The sequence below is a fragment of the Gopherus evgoodei genome, chromosome 2 (assembly GCF_007399415.2).
Source record: "Gopherus evgoodei ecotype Sinaloan lineage chromosome 2, rGopEvg1_v1.p, whole genome shotgun sequence".
NCBI lineage: Eukaryota > Metazoa > Chordata > Testudines > Testudinidae > Gopherus > Gopherus evgoodei.
Genome location: NC_044323.1, coordinates 87,607,709 through 87,635,402, shown reverse-complemented (window position 1 = coordinate 87,635,402; position 27,694 = coordinate 87,607,709). Strand labels below are relative to the sequence as shown.

Here is a 27,694-nt window from a genome sequence, read left to right as displayed (position 1 = left end):
CCCTGATTTCTTCCTCCCACCAATTCCCTGGTGAGTACAGACTCAATTTCCCTGAAGTAAAGAAAAACTCGAACAGGTCTTAAAAGAAAGCTTTATATAAAAAGAAAGAAAAATACATACAAATGGTCTCTCTGTATTAAGATGACACAACACAGGGTCGATTGCTTAAAAGAATATTGAATAAACAGCCTTATTCAAAAAGAATACAAATCAAAGCACTCCAGCACTTATATTCATGCAAATACCAAAGAAAAGAAACCATATAACTTACTATCTGATCTCTTTGTCCTTACACTTAGAAACAGAAGACTAGAAAGTAGAACTACTTCTCCAAAGCTCAGAGAAAACAGGCAGCCAGAAAACAAAGACCTCAGACACAAAATTCCCTCCACCCAAAGTTGAAAAAATCCGGTTTCCTGATTGGTCCTCTGGTCAGGTGCTTTAGGTGAAAGAGACATTAACCCTTAGCTATCTGTTTATGACAAATGGTGCTACCACTTCTATCTATATAATCACGGTGCTACTAGTATCTATTTTGTACAGCTGTTTTGAAAAACCTTGAGTGTGAATGTTGTTGTGCTATGTAGTTTATCCTCCTTCTCCTGCCCCCCCCCCTTGCAAGGTTTTGTGAAAGCGTTGTGGAAGTAAAAGGTCTGTATGGGAGAGTATTAACATTTAATAAAGATTTTTCTTTCTGTTTTTGTTAAAATGGCAGAAGCATTTCAGGGCACGGAATAAATGGGGCAGAAAAGTTAAACATGTTGCCATTACAGATAAGGGTTCTTCTGTTGGTTGAGAGGAGCAGTTTGCTGTATTTGCTTTCCTGGCACTTGCAATCTTTATTTTGACAGATTGATCCCTCCCAGGTCACCCTATTTAAAACCTGAATATAGGTTTGAAGGTGGAATGCAGCTTTGCCAGTCAGCCTAGTAATGCCTATAATAAATGCTGTATATATAAAGTAGTCATTCAGGTGTTCTGAATTCTAAATGCATCAGAGCATTAAAGGGAAATTTCATTACATCTTTCATATAATTTCAGTAAATCTGAATATCAGGAATTTTTAAAACAAGATGAATCTGTGCAAGTTCTATAGTCATGGTGTATACTATAGGATACTATTTATGCTGTATACGGTACCATACAATAAAAAGTAAGTTTAAAATTCCTTCTCTAATCATGCAACTCATAGAAGCAAAGCAGCTAAGAAATGTAATGCTCCACCCTCTTGAGCAAAGTTCATGTTATTTTATATTTCCCTATTACAATGATTTTATGATAGCTTTGACGTTTAACTTAAGGTCATCTCAGCAGTTCTAATAAAAAATATTTACTAAAGAACTTACAATTAAATGTTTTGTGAGCCATTACTTCACATATTAAATTTCTCTCACTTCAGAGCAAACTTTTTGACCAAAAAATCTTAAACTTTAAATATATAATTAGTAGGTGTCTGAGCTTTCCTCCCTTTAATCCCCATCCCAAACCCCGCCCCTCTGTCTGCTTGAAACAAAACAAGTGTTCTCTTTCTCTTGCATCATCAGAGCAGCCATGATGTCTGTCTTCTCATTTGGCCTTCTGGCTGCAATGAGGGGTGTGCGTATGTCTACTGGCCTACTTCTAGCCTGTTGTGAAGGGGGCATTTTTCTACTTTAGTCCCTAACCGTTTTTCACCACCTCAGTGAATAGCTTCAATATTTGGATCTACTGTTGCTTATGACTCTTCCTAGCAGCAGTAGAATGACATTAATGTTTGTGAGAGCTTAAATACTGCCTATGGCATTCTGAATAGTAGTAGTGAAAAGTGACAAGATGCTAACAATGGCAAGTTGTGCTTGGCAAAACTGTGTGCATCAGCAAAGGTATTGGAGCTTCCTGCAGACTTAAGAATTCTGTAGAATGCAAACAGAATGTAGTCTCTATGACCATAAGGGCAGGATATTTTTCTAAAATGAAAGCTGAGATTCTGCAAGACCTGTGGTGACTTTCTGGTGAAATTCCCCTGTTCTTCTCCTTCCTCGGAAAAAAAATGCCAGAGAAATCTTACCATGGCAGGTAGACTTCTTAAGTGCTGAGTGTGTTACATATAAAGAATCAACAAATAAATCTGATAATATTTATGCTTTTTGTTTCAGATCTGAAAGTTGAGTTTTGACCAGTTCATTCTTGCAAAAGAAATCTAGAAACTAAAGAATAAAAATGGGGACTCCTGGATCGGGGAGGAAAAGAACTCCAGTAAAAGATAGATTCTCTGCAGAAGATGAAGCCTTGAGTCACATTGCCAGAGAGGTCTGTAAAAATTAAATTTATCTAACATAATTATGTTATCTAACATAATTTTCATTTGTACTTTATAACTCAGAATGCAGCCATAAAAATTAACTGTTTAATGCATAGTTCTTAAAGTGGTAAGAATAACTTGTTGCAGGTATTTGACAATTGTTATAAAAATAGAAGTATTTAAATACGTAGTACCTTAAATAAAATGTTACAGTAATATATATTAGCTTAGTTTAAAAGTGTATTGTAGATCTTACTCATTTATTCTAAAGTAATTGGTTACATATTTTCCAAAGAAATGGCTGTTAGTCCAAAAATGTTTTGAAAATCTATATTCATCTCTCCTGTGATTTATACCATGCTTTAGGTTGTTTATGTTGAATTCTAGTGGATATTGCACATGAAATTCTGGGTTATAACTTTCAGGGGAAGTTCATAATTTTCAAAATTATTCAGGAATATAAATTAGGTTTAAAATTTTCTGGACCACAGTTATCTGAAAATACCTTCATTCGTAGATGACTGGGAGGTACATATTTGCCAGAGCAAGCAACTGGAAATTTGTAGGAATCTTAAGAAGAAATTGATGCAGGGAGGAATTTGGTCCTACTAAGCATCAGGTATTGGAGGTATATAAATAGAAGACTAGGATTTACTGACTGAGAATGGATCTAGTATGAAAGGAACTGGGATTTACTGGAAGGCAAAGACCCTAGTGCTCATAGTGCGGAAGGGAATAGAGAAAGATTGAGCCAGATTTTGAACTTAGTTACACCCATGCAATCCTGTTGACTTTAGTGGGTTTGCAGTGGTAATCTGAGGGCAGAATTTGATTATCTTTATACTGTGAAACCATAGTAAACAGAGGACATCTCCATTTAATCACATTTCATAAGATAAAATAGTTACATAATCACAGTTTTTGGCAATATAGTAGCAGTTCCTCACTATCAAATAGAGCCATGAAAGAGCTGAAGTAAAATAATGCTCCTAAACTTGTAGGGTAGTGAATGAGCATAATAGGAAAGCTCACAGTGGTCTCTATATTTAGGTTGTCCAACACTTTCCGCTACAAAAGTTTCTGGGGACCTTGTTAAGAAAAGTTCTGATGCCTTCATTGTTCACAACAGGCCTTAGAAATTTGGCAGAGAGAGTGTTTTGGAATCAGAAAAATGCCTTTTCTTGGCCTCATGAAATTCAATTCAGGTTTGAGAGAGACTTTTTAAAATTGTTGTTTTCCCCTTTGTCCCTTGTCGTCACCATGTTAAAATAACTGAACATGAGCATTCTAAAAGGTTATGCTATTATCAAAGCAGCAGCAGGAAACTGACTAGGAATACCAGGAGAAGGCAACCTTTCTGGGAGGAGGGGTAAAAAGAGCTAAGCTAGCCAGGCTCCTTAGACCTAGCACAGGGCCCTGGTACCCATTACCCCTTCTTGGGGGGGCATCATGTGGAGAAGGATTCCACACTCTCCCCCCCTACCCGCAAGTGCTTGAGTTTGGCCAACAGTTTCCATGTGATTCATGTGCCACCTGAGATTCATATAGTCATAGAAATGTAGGAGTTGAAAGGATTACGTCCAATTCCCTTTGCTGAAGCAGGACCAGGTAAACCTAGACCATGGTTGATAGGTGTTTGTCCAACCTGTTCTTAAAAACCTCCAGTGATTGGCACTCTACCACCTCCCGTGGAAGCCTGTTCCAGAGCTCAGCTACCCTAATATCTAACCTAAATATCCCATTCTGCAGATTAAGATCGTTACTTCTTGATCTACCTTCAGTGGATATAGAGAACAAGTGATCTCCATCCTCTTTATAACAGCCCTTAACATGTTTAAAGACTGTTGTCAGGTCCCCCCTCAGTCTCTTTTCTCAAGACTAAACATTCCCAGGTTTTTGTTAAGTATTTTTTTCGCAAACACTCCCAGCTTGGGGTCATCTGCAAATATTATAAGCGCACATGCACCGCATTGTCCAAGTCATTAGTGAAAATGTTGAATAGTACCAGACCCAAAACTAACCCTTGTGGGACCCCATTGCTTACACCTTCCCAGCAAATCATTGATAATTACTGTTTTGAGTATAGTCTTTCAACTGGCTAAGCACCCACCTTATTAATTTTATCTAGATTGCATTTCCCTAGTTTGCTTATGAGAATGTCACGTGGAACTGCACTAAAATCACGATATACTTAATCTTATTTAGGTGCCTAAATAAGAGCTGACTTCTTTTAGAGATCTGGCCCCATATGTGGAAGAACTGGTCCCACTTTGCAAACAGCTAGAGAAGATGTTCCTTTCTCTTAAGCTGTCCTGTGGTTTTGGAGGTGAGGTTCTGCACTCTTTCCCCACTGTCAGCTTGAAGTTGTGAGCACGGTTGGTCTATGGCAAATTCGCTGCCAAATTCTGTGGGACCCTGAATTTGATAGAATATTAATTCAGTTATTTTGGATTGCACTGGAGCTTCCAATTTCTATCTTATGGATTCTGTAGTGAAGATCACATCATTCTGTTTTTGTGACATTACAGTGTGTGGTCATGAAAATGGCTTACATGTGCCTGCCAATATCACAGACTATAAGCGGGGCATTTAGAAAGAAGATTAAATGCACGCCTTTTTAATTCAGTTGGGCTTGCAGGGATATAAGTCTACTGCTTCCCCTATTCACTAGGCCAGTACCCCTGTCAAAGAAGGAAATGAGCTTGATTTGACATGATTTGTTTTTGACAAATCCATGGTGACTGTTCCTTGTAATCCTGTATTTGCTAAGGTGTTTGACAGCTGTTTAATAATTTATTCCAATATCTTTCCAAGTATTGAAGTTGGGACCTCACCTGTCCTCCATGAGTGCTCAAAAATAGTTGCTAACGGTTGTGAGATTTCTTCAGCTAATTCCTTAAGTGTCCTAGCATTCATTTCATAAAATCCTGCTGTCTTGAATATGTCCAAATAATCTAAATATTCTTTAACATTTTTTCTCTTCTGGCCTGTGTTCCTTCCCCCTTGTTAATATTAATTATGTTGAATATCTGGTCACTATTAGCTTTTAATTGAAAACTGAAGCAAAACAGGCATTAAACACCTCAACCTTCTTGATGTCATCAGTGAGGCTAAGATTTTGTCATGGATTTATTTTATTTATTTTTTTAGTAAAAGTCACAGATAGGTCATAGGCAATAAAGAAAATTCAGGGAAGCCCATGACCTGTCCCTGCCTTTTACTAAAAATATCCATGACAAAATGAGGAGCTGCGGTGTCCCCACACAGACCCTGGCAGCTGTGGGTACCCTGTGGGGACCAGCTGTGGGAACTTCCTGGGGGCTCAGAGCTCCAGGGTCCCGTGCCACCAAAAGCTCAGAGCTGTGGGGTGCCTGCTGCTCGCAGCAGCTGGGAGCTTTGGGAAGGGACCCCGGTGAATTCCATCACTTTGGCAGTCTCCATGACAAAATCGTAGCCTTACTTATAACTGATGACTAGGTCTGTCAATTGATCACAGTTAACGCCTGTGGGAGGGAGGCATCAGCAGTGGGGAGACTGAAACCCCAACCTGTAGCTCCATTGAGGGAGTGGGGGCACACAAAGCCTCAGCAGGCAGCGGGGGAAGGAGGCACAAAGCCCCGGCCAGCAGGTTGGCCAGGGAGAAGCCCCAGCGTATGTTTTAAAATATAAAAACATTCTAAATATTTAAATAAATGATGTTTTATTATTGTTTAACACTGTGATTAAAACTTTAATCACAATTAATTTTTTTTAATCACTTGACAGCCGTAGTTGTTAACTCTTCCCGTGCTAAGTAGAGGGCCTATACTTTACTTTGCCTTTTCTTGTTCCTAATGTATTTAAAAAACCTCTTCTTACTGCCTTTTCTTTCTCTTGCTAAGGGTAACACAGTTTGTTCCTTAGCCTTTCAGATTTTGTCCCTACATTCTTGTGCTATTCTTTTATACTCCTCATTAGCTTTTGTTCACGTTTATACTTTTTTAGAATTCCTTTTTGATTTTTAGGTCATTAAGAGCTCCTGTTGGAGCAACATTGACCTCTTCCTATTCTTCCTGTCTTTTCTTTGCATTGGAATAGTTTGCAGTTGTGCCTTTAATATTCTTTCCATGAGAAACTGCCAGCTCACCTGAACTCTTTTTTCCCTTAAATTTTTCTTCCATGGGACCCTACCTACCAGTTCTCTCTATCTGTCAGTCTGCCTGTTTGAAGTCCATTATCCTTATTCTGCTGCTCTTACTCCTTCCTTTTCTTAGTATCATGGAAATCTATCATTTCATGGTCACTTTCACCCAAATTGTCTTCTACCTTCAGATTTGTTACCAATTCCTCCTTGTTAGTCATAATCAAGACTGAAATGGCAGTCCCTTTGGTTTCTTCCTCCACTTTCTGAAACAAAAAGTTGTCCCCAATACAGTCCAAGAACTTTTTGGAAATTTTATGTTCTGCTGTTGTTACCAGGTGATGTGTTTTGGATATTTCTGTTTGTCCTAGAAATGCCACCACCGCCTCTTCCTTCCTTGTTTGGTGCTCTGGAGTAGATCCCAATCATGACATACGTATACATATACATATAAATTTTTTTTTTACCCTTTTTATTTTTACCCAGAGACTTTCAACTAGTCTGCCTCTCACTTCCTTCTGGACCTCCAAACAGATGCGTTTTACATCAAGAATATATACAACACCTCCTTACTTTTTATCCTGTCTGTCCTTCCTGATCAAGCCATAACCATCAACCCTAATATTCAAGTCACAGAACTTATCCCACCAAGTTTGTGTTGCCAATTAAATTATAATTTATTTTACAGACTGATGCTCCAGTTCTTGTTTATTACCCATACTTCTTGCATTCATGTATAGACATCTAAGATGTTAAGCAGTTTTCTCCCCCTGACTTCCTTTTTATTACTCCTGTGACCGTATTATAATTTTCAACGTCACCCCAAACAACTATCCCTCTGTGAAGACCACTTTTTTATGCATACCTGTGGACTTTTGTCCCTGCCCACTTTGAACCTAGTTTAAAGCCCTGCTGACTAAGTTGGCAAGTCAGTGTGCGAAGATGCTCTTCCCCTTCTTGGTCAGGTGGACCTCATCTGTTTTCAGCAAACCTCTTTTTCCTGGAACAGTGGTCCATAGTTGAGAAAGCAGAAGCCCTGCTTTCACACCATCTCCAGGATACCTGTGGCCCTTCCTGCTTCATGTCAAGGGCATGCATGGGCAAAGCGCACCAACTACCATTCAGTTCCTTTCACTACCTCCTAATTCTTCCAGATCTCCCAGATTCAAATACTGTCTCTTGTTTGAGGGGGCCGTGCTTTTAAAATGATGGGCAACTAAATGCCTAGCCTGCTTATAGGAATTGTAAATCCTGTAGGCTTGACTACAGGTATATCTCACAGGCAAGTCCTAGGAGCTGATGCCAGCTTCGTGATCTCAGGACGCCACTGTACATGACTTCCCAGTGTTGAAGTGATCAAGTGCTGGCTCGTGGACTCACGGGGCTTCATCTTCAGCTCTGACTTCTAAAATGGCCAAACATAATAAAAGATCATCAGAGAAGGTAGAGGCCACGAGGAGTTCTTCCCTGTACTTCTTTACTTTCAAGACTTTGCAGTCCCATGTGGTTCCTGCCAATGCTGAATCCAAATGAGTTATCCGAAGTAGCTCCACAGAAAACTTTAACTGAAGAACTTAACTCTGTTAACCTCCAGCTCTTTAACATTGGCACCAACAAAGGCTTTTTCAGCACCACAGACAACAGTAGTAATCTCTAGATATTCACCATGATGTCATGGCACAGTCTCTGTTGTTGATCCCTTGGTGCCATACTGCACTGACAGTCGTCCTAGTGCTGCACAAACCGGAATCTCCCTTGCTGTCCACATCTGTATTGCTGGTGGCACCAGGAGACACTCTGTCTATAGTGAAAAGTACCTCTTTGGTGTTACCAGCAATGCCCACATGTATGGCACCAACTATGGAGTTGGCATGCTCCTTTTTCATTGTCCTCTTGGGTGGCGTCACATGATGGCTAGGGAATGGAACATTCCCATACGTACTCTCCCAGAAGGTCATCTCCACCTTCCTCAGTCCACTAAACAGGACAGGGGCCATGGTTCCTGACACCATGGCCACCAGGCTCTGACCCTTTAATGTCCATACTAGGTGCCTTGATCTGCTCAGGGAAGATAGAACTACCCAGACAGGCCTTGTTACTCTAAGGCTTCTCCTTCTACAGCCATGGCGATGTCAGGTTGCATCCACCTGCTCAGACTTCCTCTGGCATGTCCTCATATTTAGGTGATGTCACAGTTCTTCTGGTTAATCTCTTTGGGCCCACTATGATTTCCTTATGCCCTAGTGATGCCGTGGTTCCCCTAAGTACACCTTAAACAATTTTAGGTGATTTCAGGACCTCCAGAAGACAGTCTCTAACTCTTTACAAATCCCAATGGAGGAGGTCAGGAATCTATCCATAAACTAATCAATAGCTTACGGTCTGCTTCTTCAGGGAAGATGGCCCTTCTCATGGACAAGGCCGTTATGGACCTTACACGAGTGATCTTGCCTATAGTGCTTCCCACATCCAGCAAAGTGGATGAAAAATATCAAGTTCCATCTTACGGGGCTGAATTCTCTTATATGCAGCCAGTATCATCGTCATTAACAGTGGCAGCTGCTAGTCAAAAGCTGTCAGGACAAAACCACTTCAAAACACAGTGAACCTTCCAGACTTATTTATTGACCGTAAGTCGTACTCTTCTGCTAGCTTGCAGTTCTTTGTTGTTAATTACAAGGTCATAATGGCTAGGCATGACTCCCTTAATTATGAAAAGTTCACATCTTTGCCAACAGAGGCTGCCTCATACAAAGGAGGAGTAACCGACACCAGCTTCCTGGCCTCACTGGAGTTACTGTTCAGTAACTACATCAGTAGTTATATAATGGGCCTTACGGCTGCAAGGATCACTGGGCTTTCCTCATGAGGTACAATGTACAGTGTAAGCCTTTTGAGGGTTTGGAGTTACTCAGCTCTAAAACAGATTAATAGATTCTAGGACTGGAAGGGATCTCGAGAGGTCATCGAGTCCAGTCTCCTGCCCTCATGGCAGGGACCAGATACTGTCTAGACCATCTCAGATAGACATTTATCTAAGCTACTCTGAAATATCTCCAGAGACGGAGATTCCACAACCTCCCTAAGCAATTTATTCCAGTGTTTAACCGCCCTGACAGTTAGGAACTTTTCCCTAATGTCCAGTCTAAACCTCCCTTGCTGCAGTTTAAGCCCATTGCTTCTTGTTCTATCCTTAGGGGCTAAGGTGAACAAGTTTTCTCCTTCCTCATGACACCCTTTTAGATACCTGAAAACTACTATCATGTCCCCTCTGTCTTCTCTTTTCCAAACTAAAGAAACCCAATTCTTTCAGCCTTCTTTCATAGATCACGTTCTCTAGACCTTTAATCATTCTTGTTGCTCTTCTCTGGACCCTCTCCAATTTGTCCACATCTTTGTTGAAATGCAATGCCCAGAACTGGACACAATACTCCAGTTGAGGCCTAACCAGCGCAGAGTAGAGTGTAAGAATGACTTCTTGTGTCTTGCTCACAACATACCTGTTAATGCATCCCAGAATCACGTTTGTTTTTTTTGCAACAGCATCACACAATTGACTCATATTTAGCTTGCAGTCCACTATAACCCCTAGATCCCTTTCTGCCATACTCCTTCCTAGACAGTCTCTTCCTATTTTATGTGTGTGAAACAGATTTTTCCTTCCTAAGTGGAGCACTTTGCATTTGTCTTTGTTAAACTTCATCCTGTTTACCTCAGACCATTTCTCCAATTTGTCCAGATCATTTTGAATTATGACCCTGTCCTCCAAAGCAGTTGTGCAGGACACTTCCTCGTGGATTCGGATGCCACTGTAAAGATGTGGAAATTGTGTGTGAGAGATGCTCAGATACTTTGGTGAACATGAGGAAATGAAAAATCCTGTGTGTACGTTATGTTTTGAATGGTGTGCTGTAAATAAGACTGGACACCAACTGAAAGTGAGGATAAAAATATTGAACAGCTGCTCCATTTTCCAAACCAATCTCTATGCTGTGTGCTGAAGGGATGAGAGGGCTTGTGGGGAAAAATAAAATATAATGATGCAGTTAAAGGCTATCATATTGTGTGCATGCAAGGGGGAAGGATTAAGGTTGCATGGGCAACCTAAATTCTGGGATATCTTAACTTTTGAGTGCTTGACTTTGCCACTGAAATGCTTTCTTACCATGACTTTTTATGTAACTAGATCATATTAGTGCATGTGAACAGGAAGTTCTAGAATGAATATGTAACTACCATTTTCAGAATTTTTTCCAAAATTGGTTAAACTTAATTTTAGAACACATTTCAGTATTAAGTTAGAGACTGTCAACTTACAGCCTTAAAAAAAAAAAAAAAAAAGGTTGTTTTAGCTATAGCTGCCAATGACTTTGCTGATAATTGTGGTTTTTCAGTCATATTTTCATGTTCTGTAAAAACCTTTGTTCTATTTTGCTGGATGAAAGATCTGCACAAACATGGGAAACTGACTTCTGCACAGAGAACAGTGAAACTAAGTTATTAAAAATGGTGTAAAAGTAATTTGTGTAGTAAGTGAAGGCCCCGATAAAGGTCCAGTATGAGGCCTGAGGCCTGAACTAAAATAATGGCCAAGACTTTGCTAATATAAAGCAAAGTGAAGCTGTGAGCCAGAGGCAGGCTCTGCTCACAGAAGCTGGCAAGGAAAGGGCTGATGCTGCAAGAAGATACGTACCTAAAAGGTACTGAACACTAGAGATCAGAATATTCACATACTTGCACATTCCAAACAGATAACAAGGAACAGACTGACCCATCCCAATGACAGGGGCAAAAGGGTAAAATGATGGATAGAGTTGTTTTGATCGAACCAACATGTACAAGGTGAGAGGTGGCACCTTACTGCGTAGAGGGGTTGTACCTTGCTACGTAGAAGGGTTGTACCTCAATACGTCAGGAGTGATGTGTAACTTGTTTGTACCTGTGTATAAAATGTATCCCTGGGGCGATGTCTTTGTCCGGCCAAGGGGGCAGTGGAAAGTCCCGCCACTGACTGAGCCGAGTCCATTGCCAAGAGGCACTTTCTCGTAGTATGCCCTGAGTTAGGCTAAGAAACCTACAGGGAACTGCAATTGTGTCTGAGCGCAATAAACCTGGCCGACGTGCCTTCATACCTTACTAGACTCTGTGGTCATTGGGGGTTCTCTTCGGGTCTGCTGTGTCAGCTGTCTGCGCAGAGCTGGGGCAGCACACAGAGGGAACACACGCACGCAGCCGAGTGATACCAACAAGGAGAGAGCAGAGCAGAGCACCACACCGGTAGTGCTTCTGACAACAACACAACTCTGACAACAATTTGTATTAAAATCTTGTATGATAGTGCCTTCTGCTGTCAGGTGGTTTAGCCCCTTTGTTCATGCAGAACTATCAGGCTCTTATATAGTGCTTCAGAGAAAATACCATAGCCATCTTCATGCCCAGTATACAGGCTGTCATAGTCCATCTGTTAGCCAACTTAATTGAATGCAAGAAGACTGAGTTACTTTTTTAGCCCTTTCAAGGAGAACATTATTTTCCTACAGTATAATAGAACCAATTCAGCTTCAATAAAATTAGGTTATTTAAATGGATTGAAAACTTCTTTGAAAGTAACCATGTACTTATTTCTGAAATCTCTGCATGTTCTCTTTTGGTGCTTTAAGAGTCAAACTGTCTCACTAACCACAGCATGGTAGTTTTGATACTGTCCCTGACTGTTATCTAGGACTACTTGGATATGGGCCCACTACAGAGTTTTCAAAAGGTGACTCAGTTGCCAAAGGGGAACCCATTGAATTGTCTAAGTACTTACTTGTTTCTGGTGAGACTTTCTATTCATACTTAAAGTATATCTTCCTTTTAGCTCATCTTATCCTATGCTTTGTATTGACATTATTAGAATGACTCTTCCCTAATTTCTGTGCAATCCATCTGTTAAATAAAAAACGTCGATCTACCGATTTTTCCGCAATGTGCATCTGCAGTGTGCTTGGCACTAGATAGGATGTGGAGGTGTCCTCTTCAGGACAAGGAGCAGCTTACATTCTGAGAAGGACCAACAAACAGACATTTGGTGATGAAAAGATGAAATTACAAATTGTTGGAGTGATCAGCTTTTATCTATCTAGAGGACATCTTCCCATCTCATTATTTTTTGCTACCTGATAAGCAGGACTACATACATTTTTTTTTTGTCTTTCTAGGTTGCTAAGAATAGCGAGGACCCCTCCCCACCCCCACCCCCTCCAAGTAGAGCTTCGCTAATATGTGGGTTAAAAGTTGTTTTCTGCAATGGCCAGCATAGTTTAATGGTGGCAATGAAGGTCACAATGCTTAAATACAGAGTACAAAACTTGATGTATAGGTACCCCAAAAGTCAAAGTTAGTTACTTGCTAATCTTGGGTCATTGATAGACTAGTCACTTTGATTTGTTAGTTTATAGTCAACTTTACATTCTGCTACTCATATATTAGAGTAGTGCTACAGAGTCTGCAGATGCAGTGTAATGTTTACAGTCAAACCAGTTTTAATTGAAATAACTTCAATATTTTTAAGTTATTAGGTTTTGTGAGAAATGTATTAAAATATATCGCCCATGATATTTGGCACTATAAGAACTTGAATGTGATTTCAAAGTTCATTACAAAAGTGGATAATGCTATCCCCATTTTGCAGAAGGTAAAACTGGTACAACAAGATTAACTTGTGCAAGATTACACAATGAACCAAGACTACAGTGCTGATTATTTGAGCCAAGTAGTCAGCTTGTCTGTCTTCAGTTTTGTAGGGGAGGTTCGTTGCACAGATTAAATGTCAAGGTAACATCAAATTACTTAGGATGCTTAAAATCTTACTGAAAATTAGAACTTTGTGTTTTTATATCTCTTGAATTTTGGATATAATTTTTGTGGAAAAATCACTTTTTGGTCAGATGTTGACCTTTTTTAATAAGGAAAACTGGGCATTCTGGATATGAGAGAGTACATTTCCTAATTTTCTATCTTTAATAGTACAGTCTTTTGTCAGACTTTTTAAAATATGCACAGGCCCTCTTTAGATCTATTGATAGACTGATTACTGGTAATTGTTTGAATCCATTTGATTTCTCTAATGTGTGCAAGTCTGTGTGTGTTTGCATGCTGTGTTTACCGATAATTTACACAGTAGGGCTATAAGTAAAAAAGTAACTGGCTGGATTATAAAATTTCCTGTACCTTTTTTTCCTGCTTTGAAAAGTGTCTTGTCAGTGCAGAGCTGGCACTGATATGAAACCATTTCAACTGAGTATGTAAAACATGTGAAATGTAGTCTTGGTGAGAGTTAATTAAAATCAGGGCATGGTATTTTTATATGGCAGGCAGTATAAATTAGTTACAATTACTTTGCCTCCTATTCCTTCACCATTGGATTACTATTTTTATCTTTAGCTGTAGTATAATCAAACTCTAAAAACATAATTATGCACCTATTCTTTTCTTTGGTTTTCATAAACTAATCTGGAAATAGTGACTCATCTGCAGTTGTCATGTAAATCTCACAGATTACAACATAAGGAATTTTTATAAAATGAGTGTTGTCATGACCAAAGCCAGTAGATATTCCTTCACAACTATAGCACTTACTAGATTTTGAAAAGACAGTCTTTCAACTTTAACTAGTAGACTAAGTACTACGTTTTTGGACTCAGCTTGTCTCCTTTCACCCTCTAACCCTGTGACTACCTGTTGTGAGGAATTTTCATCCTACTTGAGAATACTGAATAAATTTGTGACAGCCCTTCATCCAGGGTTCAATCCTTTAACACAGGGGTAGGCAACCTATAGCGTGGGTGCCAAAGTCAGCGGGTGAGCTGATTTTCAGTGGCGCTCATACTGCCCGGGTCCTGGCCACCATTCCGGGGGGCTCTGCATGTTAATTTAATTTTAAGTGAAGCTTCTTAAACATTTTAAAAGCCTTGTTTACTTTACATACAATAGTTTAGTTATATATTATAGACTTATAGAAAGAGACCTTCTAAAAACGTTAAAATGTATTACAGGCACCCACAACCTTAAATTAGAGTGAATAAATGAAGACTCGGCACACCACTGCTGAAAGGTTTCCGACCCCTGCTTTAGCATCTATGTACAACCCTTAAGGAAATAATACGATGGTATGGGCTGCACTATCAATAATAAATTGAAGGCGGACTGATTGGAGCCTGAATAAAAAGTAGCTGGTTTAAAATGAAGCCTAGAAAAGCCTAAGTGAAGTAAGAGGAGGCAGGTTCCTCAGTGAGATGGAAAATGCTACCACCCTCCTCAGTCAAGAGCAAATGTCTTTTGTGAGTTATGCTGGACTTGTTAAGGACTATAAAGAAAGCAGCAGTCACTGGAAGGGCCTCTCTTTAGCTCCAGCAAACAAGAAGGCTCAGTACGTGCCTGTGAGACCAAATCAAAACAGCCACAGTGGTTAGCATTCATTCTCTGTTGGCTGGACTATTGCATCTTTTTCTACTTTGATCTAGATAAGAAACTTAAAGAAGCTGCAACTAATGCACAACACAGCTGCCTGTCTCCTTAGCTAAATGTTCGACATCAGTGCTCCACAACCTGTGCTACATCTCTTGGATTTTTTTAAATAAGAAAACAATAGGAAAATGCAAAAAGAAAATGGTGGATAAGCAGTATTTATGGACCACCATAATAAATATGATTGATAAAAATAGATTGCCATGGCCATATGTGAAATAATGAGACACACAACCTTTTTATATATGGTGAAAATTTACTGCAAATTTAGCATTCACTTTAGCTAATATCATAGAACTATAGGGTTAGAAGGGACTTCAAGGTACCACATTTAGTTTAGCCCCCTGCCAAGATGCAGAATTTGTTGTGTCTAAACCAGTGGTGGGCAACGTGCAGTTTTTGGACCACATGCTGCCCATGAGGGTAATCTTATTGCGGGCAACAAGACATTTTGCAGAGGTTCACCATCCTCAGATGCAGCTTCCTTCAGCTCCCATTGGCCGAGAATGGCAAACCATGGCCACTGGAGCTTGTTGGCTGGTATTCCATCCCTTTGATCATCTTTGTCACTCACTTCTGGATCCTTTTCAGTTTCTATAGATCCTTTCTATGCATTGTTGACCAAAATTGTACAACCATACTCCAGCTGAGGCCTAAATAGCACCAAATAGAGCAATACTATCACCTCTTGTTACTTGCATGCTATGCCTCTGTTAATGAAACCTAAAATTACATTTGCTTTTTTTGCAGCAGTGTTGCATTGCTGACTAATGTTGAGATTGTGATCCACCACAGCTCCAAGATCCTTCTCAGCAGTTATGCTGCCCAGCCAGTTTTTCCCCATTCTGTGTTTGTGTGTTTGTTTTTTCTTCCCTAAGTATAGAACCTTACATTTTCCTTTGCTGAATTTTCATTTTGTTATCTATAGCCCAGTTTTCCAATTTATGAGGATCCCTCTGAATTTTAGCTCTATCCTTCAAAGTATTGCCACCCCCTCTCCCCCCACCACCCGAGCTTCCTGCTGAACGCTTCTTGCTGTGGTCTGCAATATTCCATTGATTTAATGCCTCACTGAGGTCTCCATCAATAAAGCCGTTTGCTGCATGTGGTGCAATACATTACCATTGATGTTGAGGAAGAAAAAATGCCATGAGTACTAGTTCCTCTAGTGAGCTGCTTGGGTTTTTTAATTGATCACAGAGTCCCCCAGACTAGAGAGCTATATACATCATCCAGTGTGAGTTGCTGATAAAGAGGCAACTGAAGCTGATCATACTCTAAATCAGTGATTCTCAACGAGGGGTACATGTACCCCTGGGGCACATACAGGTCTTCCGGGGAGAAGGGAGTACATCAAGTCATCTAGATATTAGCCTAGTTTTACAATAGGCTACATAAAAAGCAGTAGTGAAGTTATTACTAACTAAAATTTCATACAGACAATGACTTGTTTATACTGCACTATATACTATGCACTGAAATGTAAGCACAATATTTATATTCCAATTGATCTGTTTTCTAATTATATGGTAAAAATGAGAACATAAGAAACTTTTCAGTAATACTGTGCTGTGACACTTCGTATTTTTGTCTGATTTTTGTAAGCAAGTAGTTTTTAAGTGAGGTGAAACCTGGGGGTATGCAGGACAAGTCAGACTCCTGGAAGGGTACAGTAGTCTGGAAAGGTCGAGAATTGCTGCTTTAAATAGTCCCAGTAATGAAAGGTACAGGAAGTCTGTTCTGTCTGTGAAAGCTTGCAAGGGGGAATACCCTTGCAGGGCAATAGTACTTAATTTTTGCCAGGGCTGTCAGCTTGGCTCCAGGTCAGTTCCCCACATAGGCACAGGAGCAGGGTGAAGAGATTAGAGGCAAAGGGAGCACAGTGCCCAGGTTAGGGGTTCAGAAGGGGGTTGAAGGTGCCCTCCGGATGCCCAGACAGTGCTTAATTTTTGTTGTGGCTAAGCCCCAGCACTTCTCTGAATACAAATAAGCACTTTGGAGCTATCCACCAGTCTTGAATTACGGGACTTTGTCTGAGATGTCTTCCTCAGGACTGCTGATTTTCTTTGAAATATTACTGTGTAAAAACGATTAAATCATTCACCGTTTCTGGCTTCAGTGAAGTGCGTTTCTCATTGTGTGACAAGAGACTAAGAAGGCTCCCTCAGAAGGTTCATTGGACGCAAGGATGGAATGCACAAACTGTGCAACTTGACTGTGAAGGGGAAAGTTGTGCTTGAATTGTCTCCACCACTCCAGCAGTTGCACATCTTCATTCTTTGATAGCCTCAGAATAATATACTTTGACACTTCGTCACTTCCACGCTTGCTTTCCAAATCCTCAAACTGTGTATGTGACCATTTTGTCTCCATTGGTGATGGTGTCTGTGTAGCTGACGAAAGAAGCATAAGATTGTGATAACTTCTTTTCTCTCCTCTTCAGTGAAAACTTTCATCCCCTTCATTTGTTGGTGCAGGAAAATCGCTGGTCTCTTCGTAGGCTTGATTTCAAACTTTTTAGTGAGACATGGCAAGGTTTTGAATTTGTGTAGATTTAGACTATTTACATCAGTGGTAGAGGATGGAGATACTTTTTCAGCCTTTCGTGCCAAATGGGCACCAAGTAGAGAGTGGGCTTTGACTGCTCTAGCACATCTGATGCTTCCTTGAAGAGCTGCAGGAACTCTTATTAAGATGTTTAAGGTCTTTGTGGTCAATGCTATCAATGAGCTGAATATCCCCCTTTTCTGTAAAAACATCCTATGTTCTGTCCCACTGCTTCTCGATTGTCTTAAGTTTGAGTAGCTTGCTGTTCGATCATGTCTCTAGATTTTCTTTCAGAGACTTTTGTAGTCTGCTTTGAAGTCCAGATCTTCTGAAGTAAGTAATGAGGTTTTGGGTTGTGTGTATCAGTTGGTTTATTGCTTCCTCTTTCTGGTTTCCCGGTTTGGTAATGTGCTCAAGTATGGTATTATAATGTGCGCTGAATGAGAGAGCTATACCGACTTACCTTGCAGAAGCAGCTGCCTCCCTTGCCAACTGACCTGATACAGCAGCGGTAGGCAACCTATGGCACGCGTGCTGAAGGTGGCACGCGAGCTTATTTTCAATGGCACTCACACTGCCCGGGTCCTGGTCACCAGTCCGGGGGAGGAGGGGGGCTCTGCATTTTAATTTAATTTTAAATGAAGCTTCTTAAACATTTTAAAAACGTTAAAATGTATTACTGGCACGCAAACCTTAAATCAGAGTGAATAAATGAAGACTTGGCACATCACTTCTGAAAGTTTGCCCTGTGATACGGCAATACTGAAGTTACGTGAAGTTTCCTAAATTGCTTAGCTGCTTAAACTGTGGCAATAGGAGAATGGGGATTTTTGCAGCCTGCCTTCATCTATCATCTCCCCTTTCTATGTATATGGTGGCTGGGGATGGAGCGAATATTTAGTCTCTATGGGGAGGCAGACTTTGCTGGGTGTGTTGGTCTGTATCACACCTCTCTTTTTGGGGGAGGAGGACTTCGTGTCTCTTGGAAGTATACGCAGGAATTTCATTATGTTCACATCCAATCCACTATGTGCAAACAAGGTGAACAATATAACTGTATCCGTGAATATAGAGCAGATATCCATGGATTTGCAGGGCTCTAGCTATTGTCTAGGGATTTCTGGGAGCTAGGGATCAAGTTCCCGTGCTTCCACTTTCTCCGTCCCATAATGTAATGCTTTCCCCATTTTTTTTTTTTTTAAACTCCCACAGTCCCATGTACCTTTTTTCGGTCTCAGTCTCTTTGGCAGAAACATGGGCCCAGTATTGCTCAGTGCAATTATCATGAGCATTGCTAATACAGGACATACACTTCTTGTACATTTGAAGAACTTGGAGTACTACTACAATAGGGAGTGTGATGAGGAAGATGCAGAGCGAGATTCCTTCAGGCATTCATGGAGCAGCTCCAGTTGGTGGATTGCTGCTTCTGGGCCCGAGAAATGAGCACTGATTGGTGGGATTGCATCATAATTCATATTTGAGAAGACCAGCATTAGCTGCAAAATTTTCAGATGCAAAAGCCCACTTTCTGGATCTGTGCACCAAACTTATCTCACACCTTCAGCTCAGGCACATCAAAATGAGCTGCACTGATTTTGGAGAAATGAGTGGCAATCACGCTCTGAAAGTTTGTAATACCAGATTGCTATCGGTCAGTGGGGGAATCAGTTTGGAGTTGGTAAATCCACAGTGGGGGCATGTGTCATCCAAGCATGTAGGGCCATTAAGTGCCTTCTGCCACACAGGGTTATGACTCTTGGTAATGTACAGAGAATAGTGGATAGATTTGCAGGAATGGGGTTCTCAAACCAGGATGGAGAAATAGATGGTGCACACATCCCTATTCTGGCACTAGCATACCTTACTATTCAATACATCAAAAAAGGGATTTTTTTTCATAGTTATGCCAGCAATAGTGATTCACCAAGAATGCTTCATTGATATTAATGTGGGCTAGTTAGGGAAGGGACATGATGCTTGTATATTTAAGGATACATGGCTTTTCAAAGAGCTGCATGCAGGAATAGTCTTCCCTAACTGGCGTGTTACCGTTTGTAATGTTGGAAATGCCAGTAGTGGCTCTGGGGGACCCAGCCTACTCCTTGCTCGCCTGGCTCATGAAACCATACATTGGCCACCTTGACAGTACCAAAGAAAGATTCAACTATTGGCTTAACAGGTGCGAAAGCTGTGCTTTTGGTACATTGAAGGGTCGCTGGCATGATTTACTCAGATGAGATCCAGTTTAGTATCAACCAGCTGGTTTATTGGAATAGACTAAAGAGTGTTTCTTTACTCTGTCAAGCTTCCATCATAAGAGGTAGCAGCTTGTTGGCACTGCTGCTGTTTGTTTCCTGTCCACTCCTGCTGGGACTAGTTATGATGGTCTCTTTAGCTGCTGGGACTCTGCCCCTCCACCCCTTTCTCCATCTCTTTGCTGGATTCTTGAAGCTTCTGAAGGAAAAGAGGGAGGGAGTCTCTTCACTACACCAAGCTGGGAGTTCGTCACCAGCAGCTGCCTGGCATAGCTGTAGCTTCTCTTATGTTCTGTTATCAGCCTTTTCCAGAGCACGGTGTGTATTAAAAAATTCAAACAGAGACTAATTCCAAAACTTGTTCTAAAATTTAACTACAAAATGTATTTGAGCACAACTCAGATTAGGTATTCACTCTTGTGGGCCATTAAAATATGCAAAAATGCAAAAGACCAAAGGGTTACCTGTACTTAAGAGATTTTTAAAGGTCAATTTAAAAATCAGGCTTCAACCTATTTTTTTTATTTACTGATACCTGTAACAGTGACTTTTGTAATTGAGTAGAAAAGAATTTACTCCCTGTTTTTCTACATTGTTCACTTTATGCATTTGACAGCACACAGCGCATAGTCAGTTTCTTTTGTTTATAATAATTTTTCCACACAGTAATAGGAGCGTTTAAAAAAGGAAGGAAATTGTTGCGTGTAAAAGCACAAAATTGGCAGAGGGATTCAAAGGCAAGTGAAATATCTGGAACTACAGTACTTCTAACACCTCTTTAAGATGATGTGATTTACAGTAGGCAATGTCCCTTTTTTGATTTCCAATTTCACTAGAAAAATCAGAGCATTTCCAGTTCATGTGATATTCCAATTCTTTCTGCTTAGATCCATGCAGATAAATATGTATTCTTAGAAATAACATGACACATAGCCAAATACAAGATATGAAAAATACTTTTTTAAAAAGAACATATCGCCATTTTCCTTTGCAGATGATTTCTTATATTAGCTTTCAGATGTTAAAAAGAGAGCCTTAAACATTTGCTTACATTTCTACACCACAGACTTACTTTGTTAGAACATTAATCCTTTAACTGTCTTTCTTAATAATGTTTCTGGATCACCATAATCTTGTGTGGGCCTATGTGGTTATAGGGTATTAAAGCGTGTTTGTGGATCACCTTTTAAAGCAAGAATAAGAATTTCTTAATTAATCTAATTATTTGGATGATTTGCGATTCATCCAGTTTCCTCAATGGTTTCCTGATGCTGATAAGGATAAGATTTTGTCACAGAGATCACAGATTCCGTGACAGAGAGCCTTCGTAACATTTTCTGCTTCAGGGGCCTTGAAGCTGTTGAGTTTCTCCTCTGGGTGTCAGCCCCCACCCCTTATTTTTAGTAAAAACCCAGGTCATGGGTGTCCATTAATTTATTTGTTTGCCCACAACCTGTCCAATTCTTTTTCTAAAAATAAGGGTGACAAAATCTTTACCTTACTGATGAGTTAAAGGGACAAATAATAAAAATGCAGAACAAAATAATCCTTATGATAAGAAAATTGTTGAAGTGGTTGCAGATAGCCTGACCTGGTATACCAAAAGTAAACATGTTTGTTTTCAACTTTTAGAAAATTGGTGCAGAGAAATTAGACATTGAAAAGAAATTGCCCTAGAGTAATCTTTCGTTGGTTTTATTTGGGAAACCATCTTATACAGTAGACTTTCTGTTTCTGTGTTGCATAACATTTTGGCTTTTGTTGTTTTTTTTTATATGTATGTATATTATGCTAGAACAAGACTCCACTGTGTCTTCGTTGCTCTCAGTTTATTTGCCACCTGCTGAAAGTCATCTACAAACACTGATGAGATTAGTATTCTTTCAAACTGTTTTTCATTATGACACAATAAAATGAGACATTAGATTGGTCTGATCTTAATAATAGGATTGCTCCAGTCCTTCCTTGCAGGCTTTTATCAGCAATTTAAATAGTTAACAATGCTGGCATTAAAATTTGGCTTCAGAACGGTCACACTCTTAGCATAGGTGTAGTTCATACTTAAGTTAGAACTGTTGTTTTGAGGCTGCCAGCAGACCAAGGCAGACTTCAATTTTATAACCATAATGGCTAGAGACTTTTTTATAAAAGCTTACGCCAGGTCTACGTGAAATCTTGAGTTTGCCATAAGCTGAGGTGTGAATCTAGCCTGCTGTGGACTGACACTGTGAACCTGCTGGTGTGCATTAACAATTTGCGTTTGTTAATGCACATTAGCAGGGTCTGCAGGAACAGTTAGTCTTCAGCAGGCTAGTGCAGCATAGATTCACATCCTGACTTGCCGTAAACTAAATGTTCACGTAGATAAGCCCTAAGATTTTGGATCACAAGGTGCAGCCAGTAGTAAAAGCTCCATTGAGCATACACTCAGCTTCAATATTTAGTCATTTTGTAATAAATAGTTTACAGAACAAAATATCCTTGCTTTTTCATTGCCTGAATCATTGTGAACATTGCTTTGTTGTGTTTATCCCTTCACTTGCTGTCAGCTCCATTAGGCTGTTCTATGCTTTCTTTTTCACAATGGCTTTTGAGTTTGTGGATTCTAGTGGTGACATGACCAAGGCCTTCAAGAGTATAGGCTTTTAAACTTGATTTCCTTGCGGTATCACCATGTTGATCACTGACAATATTCAGTGATTGAATTAAAATCATAATTCTGACAAATGTTTATTCATTTTGCCTTCACTGCTAAAACCTGAAAGGATTGGGAGGTCTGCTTTAAACTCTTTATGATAGAGTTGGTTCTGAAGACCCATTTCACTAATACTGGTTTGAGGGTTTAGTACTAACGAGCTCTTTAACTCTTAATGAGCTCTTTAACTGTTACCCACTCAATAAAAGTGGCTGTGAATGTTTAACAAATGGAGTATTTATGTCTAAAAACCCTCTTAGATGCAGGAAACATCACCAGGAAAATGCATGATGAAATCGAAGACATTCTCTATTTGACCTTCCTGAAAAGGAACCAGGAGAAGTCTATCTGTTCAGTTTTTGACTCTTTGCTGGCCCTTAAACAGTCTGAATTTTCATTGAGCTGTTTCATTCCATCTGGCTGCTATCTTGGTATTTCTTTCTCCAGTATAGGATTTATCTTTGTTCATCCTAGAGTCAGCAGGTTTCTGAAAGGCATTGTTCATATAGTTCCTCTGACACATGAGCCACATCCAATTCTGTCATGGGATTTGACTTTGCAGTAATGAGGCTTACGGAGCCTTCATCTGAACTCCTGTCTGACTTTTCTTTGAACTGTCACACTGTGAAAATGGTGTTCTTTCCAGCTTTATCGTCTGCATGGAGGGTTAGTGAGATCCAAGCCTTGATGGCTGACCCTTACCCTCACCGCAGTGTTCCCTTTCACAGTTTCATAAAGATAAAGTGGTCCTGTGTCCCCATCTTAAACTCCTTATTAAAGTGATCTAACTTCCATCTCAGACTATAAATTTATATTTTTCTCTAAACCTCATTCACATCCTGAGGATGTCAGGCGACACACTCTCTAGAATTGAAGAGAAGGCCCTTTAATTATATAAGTATTATCAATTTGCAAGTCTCCTTAAGAATTTCTGGCATGTGGATCCAGGGGTTAGTCTATCTCTTCAGAAGTTTGTCTGAACGGATTTAAGTAAACATACTAAGAAGAAGGAACAGTTATTCCCCTTGTAACTATAATTCTTCAGGTAACTGTAATTCTTCAGATTATAATTCATACTCACCCACCTTCTCCATTTCTTCAGAAACTTGATATCGATTCTTGAATTAGTGTGGAAGGAACTGAGTGGCGTTTGTGGACTTGCCCCCTTTTCAAACTTCAGATTTTGGCAAGTCACATCAGGGTGTTTGCGCACATGATTTCATCAGCTGAAATTTATAAATTAGTGCTCTAGGGAACTGTCTTCTAAAAATGAGTTTCCATATAGGCAATCGTCTTGAACCACAGTTACAGCTCTCTCCCGGTGAAGTCAGTATCTTGGAGAATCCATCCTCTAAATTTGCCACATGGATTTACAGCATTAAGAAGCTCTGAGAATAAGGCCATGTCTACATCTAAAATTTTGCAGCGCTGGTTGTTACAGCTGTATTAGTACAGCTGTATAGGGCCAGCGCTGCAGAGTGGCCACACTTACAGCAACCAGCGCTGCAAGTGGTGTTAGATGTGGCCACACTGCAGCGCTGTTGGGCGGCTTCAAGGGGGGTTCCGGGACGAGAGAGCAAACCGGGAAAGGAAACCAGCTTCGCCGCGGTTTGCTCTCTCGGTCCCGGAGCCAGCCAGCAAACCGCAGGGAAGGAGACCTGCTTGCTCGGGGTTCCGGGACCGAGAGAGCAAACCGGGAACGCCGCGGTTTGCTCTCTCGGTCCCGGAGCCACCCAGCAAACCGCAGGGAAGGAGACCTGCTTGCTCGGGGTTCCGGGACCGAGAGAGCAAACCGGGAACGCCGCGGTTTGCTCTCTCGGTCCCGGAGCCAGCCAGCAAACCGCAGGGAAGGAGACCTGCTTGCTCGGGGTTCCGGGACCGAGAGAGCAAACCGCGGCGTTCCCGGTTTGCTCTCTCGGTCCCGGAACCCCGAGCAAGCAGGTCTCCTTCCCTGCGGTTTGCTGGGTGGCTCCGGGAACGCGAGAGCAAACCGCGGCGAAGCTGGTCTCCTTTCCCGGTTTGCTCTCTCGGTCCCGGAACCCCGAGCAAGCAGGTCTCCTTCCCTGCGGTTTGCTGGGTGGCTCCGGGACCGAGAGAGCAAACCGGGAAAGGAAACCAGCTTGATTACCAGAGGCTTCCTCCTTCCACGGAGGTCAAGAAAAGCGCTGGTAACTGTCTACATTGGATTACCAGCGCTGGATCACCAGCGCTGGATCCTCTACACCCGAGACAAAACGGGAGTACGGCCAGCGCTGCAAACAGGGAGTTGCAGCGCTGGTGGTGCCCTGCAGATGTGTACACCTCCTAAGTAGCAGCGCTGTAACTCCCTCACCAGCGCTGCAACTTTCTGATGTAGACAAGCCCTAAGTTGCATGAACATAGAATATCTGGTATCTACAACTTTTAGACTAGTTGATTCAATAATAATCCATAAGATTTGAGATGTGTTGGGTGGTAGTACTGTCGCTGGGTTTCTGGCAGATGTCAGTTTCAGATGTAGAAGGAAGCTTGGAGTTGAGGGCACTGGGAAAGTTGATGGATACTTTCATGTATACCACTTTATACATCTGAACCCACATGGAGTAAAAGTCACCTAAAGTCCATTTCCCAAAAATAACCCTGTCCTGCTCAGATCATATAACTGCACTCAGCAACGTTCTCTCTTGGTGTTTCCTTTATAAATCACTTTTCTGATGTTTATAACTCACCCATAAAGAGAGGTGCACCATTTTTTTCTCACTTTGGCATTCTGAAAAGTTACATTTTGAGCCCTTAGCTTGGATACATTGTCAAGTACACATTTAATCTTTATTAAAACATATATACGTCACCTCTTTATTTAAAAGTGTATATAATTATCAAGCTTGCCGTGACTCTGTAAAGGTTTATCCAATAACAATTTACATCTTGTTTTTACACTTGCCTACATTTAGAAGAAGTTGAAAGTTTGACATTTAAGACAAAATGTTTAATGAACACAAAACTCATATTAATGTTAAAACCACACAAATTAGTGTGAAATGAGATTGTCCCGCATCTGATTACTGTTACAAATAGAGTGTCTTATCAGCAAAATAGTGACCACTGCATGGTAACTGCTGGTATTTTTATGCCATTTGCAGGGCAAAGAGCTGACTGTTATACTATAAAATCCCTTGGAAACTTTGAAGTTTTTTTAATTTTAAAGAGTAAGTTTAATGTTAAATGGTGTGGGAGAGGTGGGGAAAATTAGAGTGGGAATAAAATGTTAACCACAGATGAATTTAATTTGAGGCATTTCATATTTACCATTCCCTTCATGGAATGAATGATAGCTTTTATTATTCAGCTTTAAATTGTTAGTTATTTGTTAAATGCTACATTTTAATATATGAAGAAACTTAATTTTTATTACTAGAAATCCTAACCGTATCATTAGTTGTCTGATACAATTAGTTACTTATTTTCAGTTACTAATAAGTAATTAACTGTACATTAAACAATTAATGATATGTCTGGGATTTCTAGTGATGATAAACCTGGCATACAATACATGGCTTAATTATTAAAAAAAAAAATTAAGAATAATTTTTTTCATGTTACTGTCTAACAATGTAAGAAATTTGAACTTGATTTCTACTCCTAAGCCTCTAGCTTCCTGAAGATCAATACATCATTCATTGACCCTTCTGGTTAAATCAGAAGTGGCATTAAGTGTCTGAAAAAAGACCCCTTTATTCATCTAGAATCATGCTACAGTGTATTGTCCATAAGGGTAAAGAATGAAATGGGGATTTAATTTAGGGCTCCAGCAGGGACACTCATCTTGTGCCTTTTCCTCCACTAATTTTACATTTTTCAATAATAGTTGACTTTGGTAATTTCCCCCAAAATATTAAGCTTTGTTTTTATAAATCCTTGCAAATGAGATTTGGGCTTTGGCCTGTGGTGTGCATCTGTTGTAAGGTCTTTGAATTGTGTTTGTTATTGCTTATGTTTTGGCTCAAAACATTGCTAACTTGGGCCTCTGGTTCCGCAAACACAGTTGTGCTTAACGCTATGCATGTCAGCAGTCTTAATTGAAGGCATTAGAACTATTCATGTATATAAAATTAAAATCTGTTAGTGTTTGTAGGCTTAGGCCATTACCAACACTTGCTTTCTGTTTTAACTCTTTTGTCTGGCAGTGGTATCTTTAAAAATTCTGATATGTACTCTTTTTTTTGTGGTTTTGTTCTTGCCCTTACAACTGCTGCTTGCTGTCAAATAGATTTTTTTTTTCCAATATGTACAAGCTGTTCATTAGAATCAGGATCTGTTTTTGTGGGGAAACTATTGTATCAGGTATTCAAACACATTTTACAAAGCCAAGTGATTAAAAAGCTGCCTAACTTTTTATTACTTTCAATTAACTTATAGGCAGAAGCAAGGCTTGCAGCCAAACGGGCTGCTCGAGCAGAAGCAAGAGAGATACGTATGAGAGAACTGGAGCGACAACAGAAAGAGGTAATGTCAATTTTGCTATGCTTTATTATTTTGTACTAACCTTCTTAATGAATTGCCTTGTAATATGTTTCTTAAGAAAAGTTATTTAAAATGTTTCAGTATAGTGTAGCCATATGTCAGCATTTCCTGCATATGGTAGCCATTGCTATAGCTTTTTCCAGTGTAGTGCTGGAATTCAAATGAGTAACTTGCTCCATTCCTATCTCTGCACATGCATGGATAGCGCTGCACGTATGTAGTCATAGTAAAATGTTAATTTCAAACTTCACTATTAACAAAGAATACTAAAGCAAAAAGGGGACCAGCTATTTAAATATGACTGTAACACTTTTTCTTAACATACGACTACAAAAATACCTTTTGAAACTTGTCTTTTCTAATTTGGCATGAGACTCCAGTCATTGGAATGTTTTTGTAATAAACAGCAGTTTTGTATAATATAACTTGAACAAATGCAATAAATTAATTGCTTAAAAACAAAACCTCTCAAAGACATGGACTGACCTAAATGTTTTCCTTTGAAAATGGATTGTTGTCCTTTTAACTTGGTAATTTATTTTCAATAAACAGTACATAGCACAACAGCACTGCCCATATAAGTAACTCTGAATATACAAGAAGGCTATTTTAATGCTTTCATTAAAGGAACATCTTTAATTTGAAATCCAGGCAATTTTATAAAATGAATTTAAAAAAAATTTAAAATACCAAACCTGCCCCTGTGTCAGCTGACACTTCATATTGTTTTACAAGGACATTTTCTTGGTTTATAGATTTCCCCCCCACACACACACACTATT

At 40.0% G+C, this 27,694-nt stretch overlaps 1 protein-coding gene across 12 annotated transcripts in view; it reads left to right on the top strand.

Moving 5' to 3' along the window:
- LRRFIP2 (LRR binding FLII interacting protein 2) overlaps positions 1-27,694 on the top strand; it is a 123,602-nt gene that overhangs the window by 10,446 nt on the left and 85,462 nt on the right. For all 12 annotated transcript variants that reach the window (XM_030551296.1, XM_030551294.1, XM_030551292.1 and 9 more), the window contains exons 2-3: positions 2,136-2,289; positions 26,808-26,894. In XM_030551296.1, coding sequence (XP_030407156.1) covers positions 2,200-2,289; positions 26,808-26,894 — 177 coding nt within the window. In that variant the 5' untranslated portion in view covers positions 2,136-2,199. The remainder of the gene's footprint in view (positions 1-2,135; positions 2,290-26,807; positions 26,895-27,694) is intronic.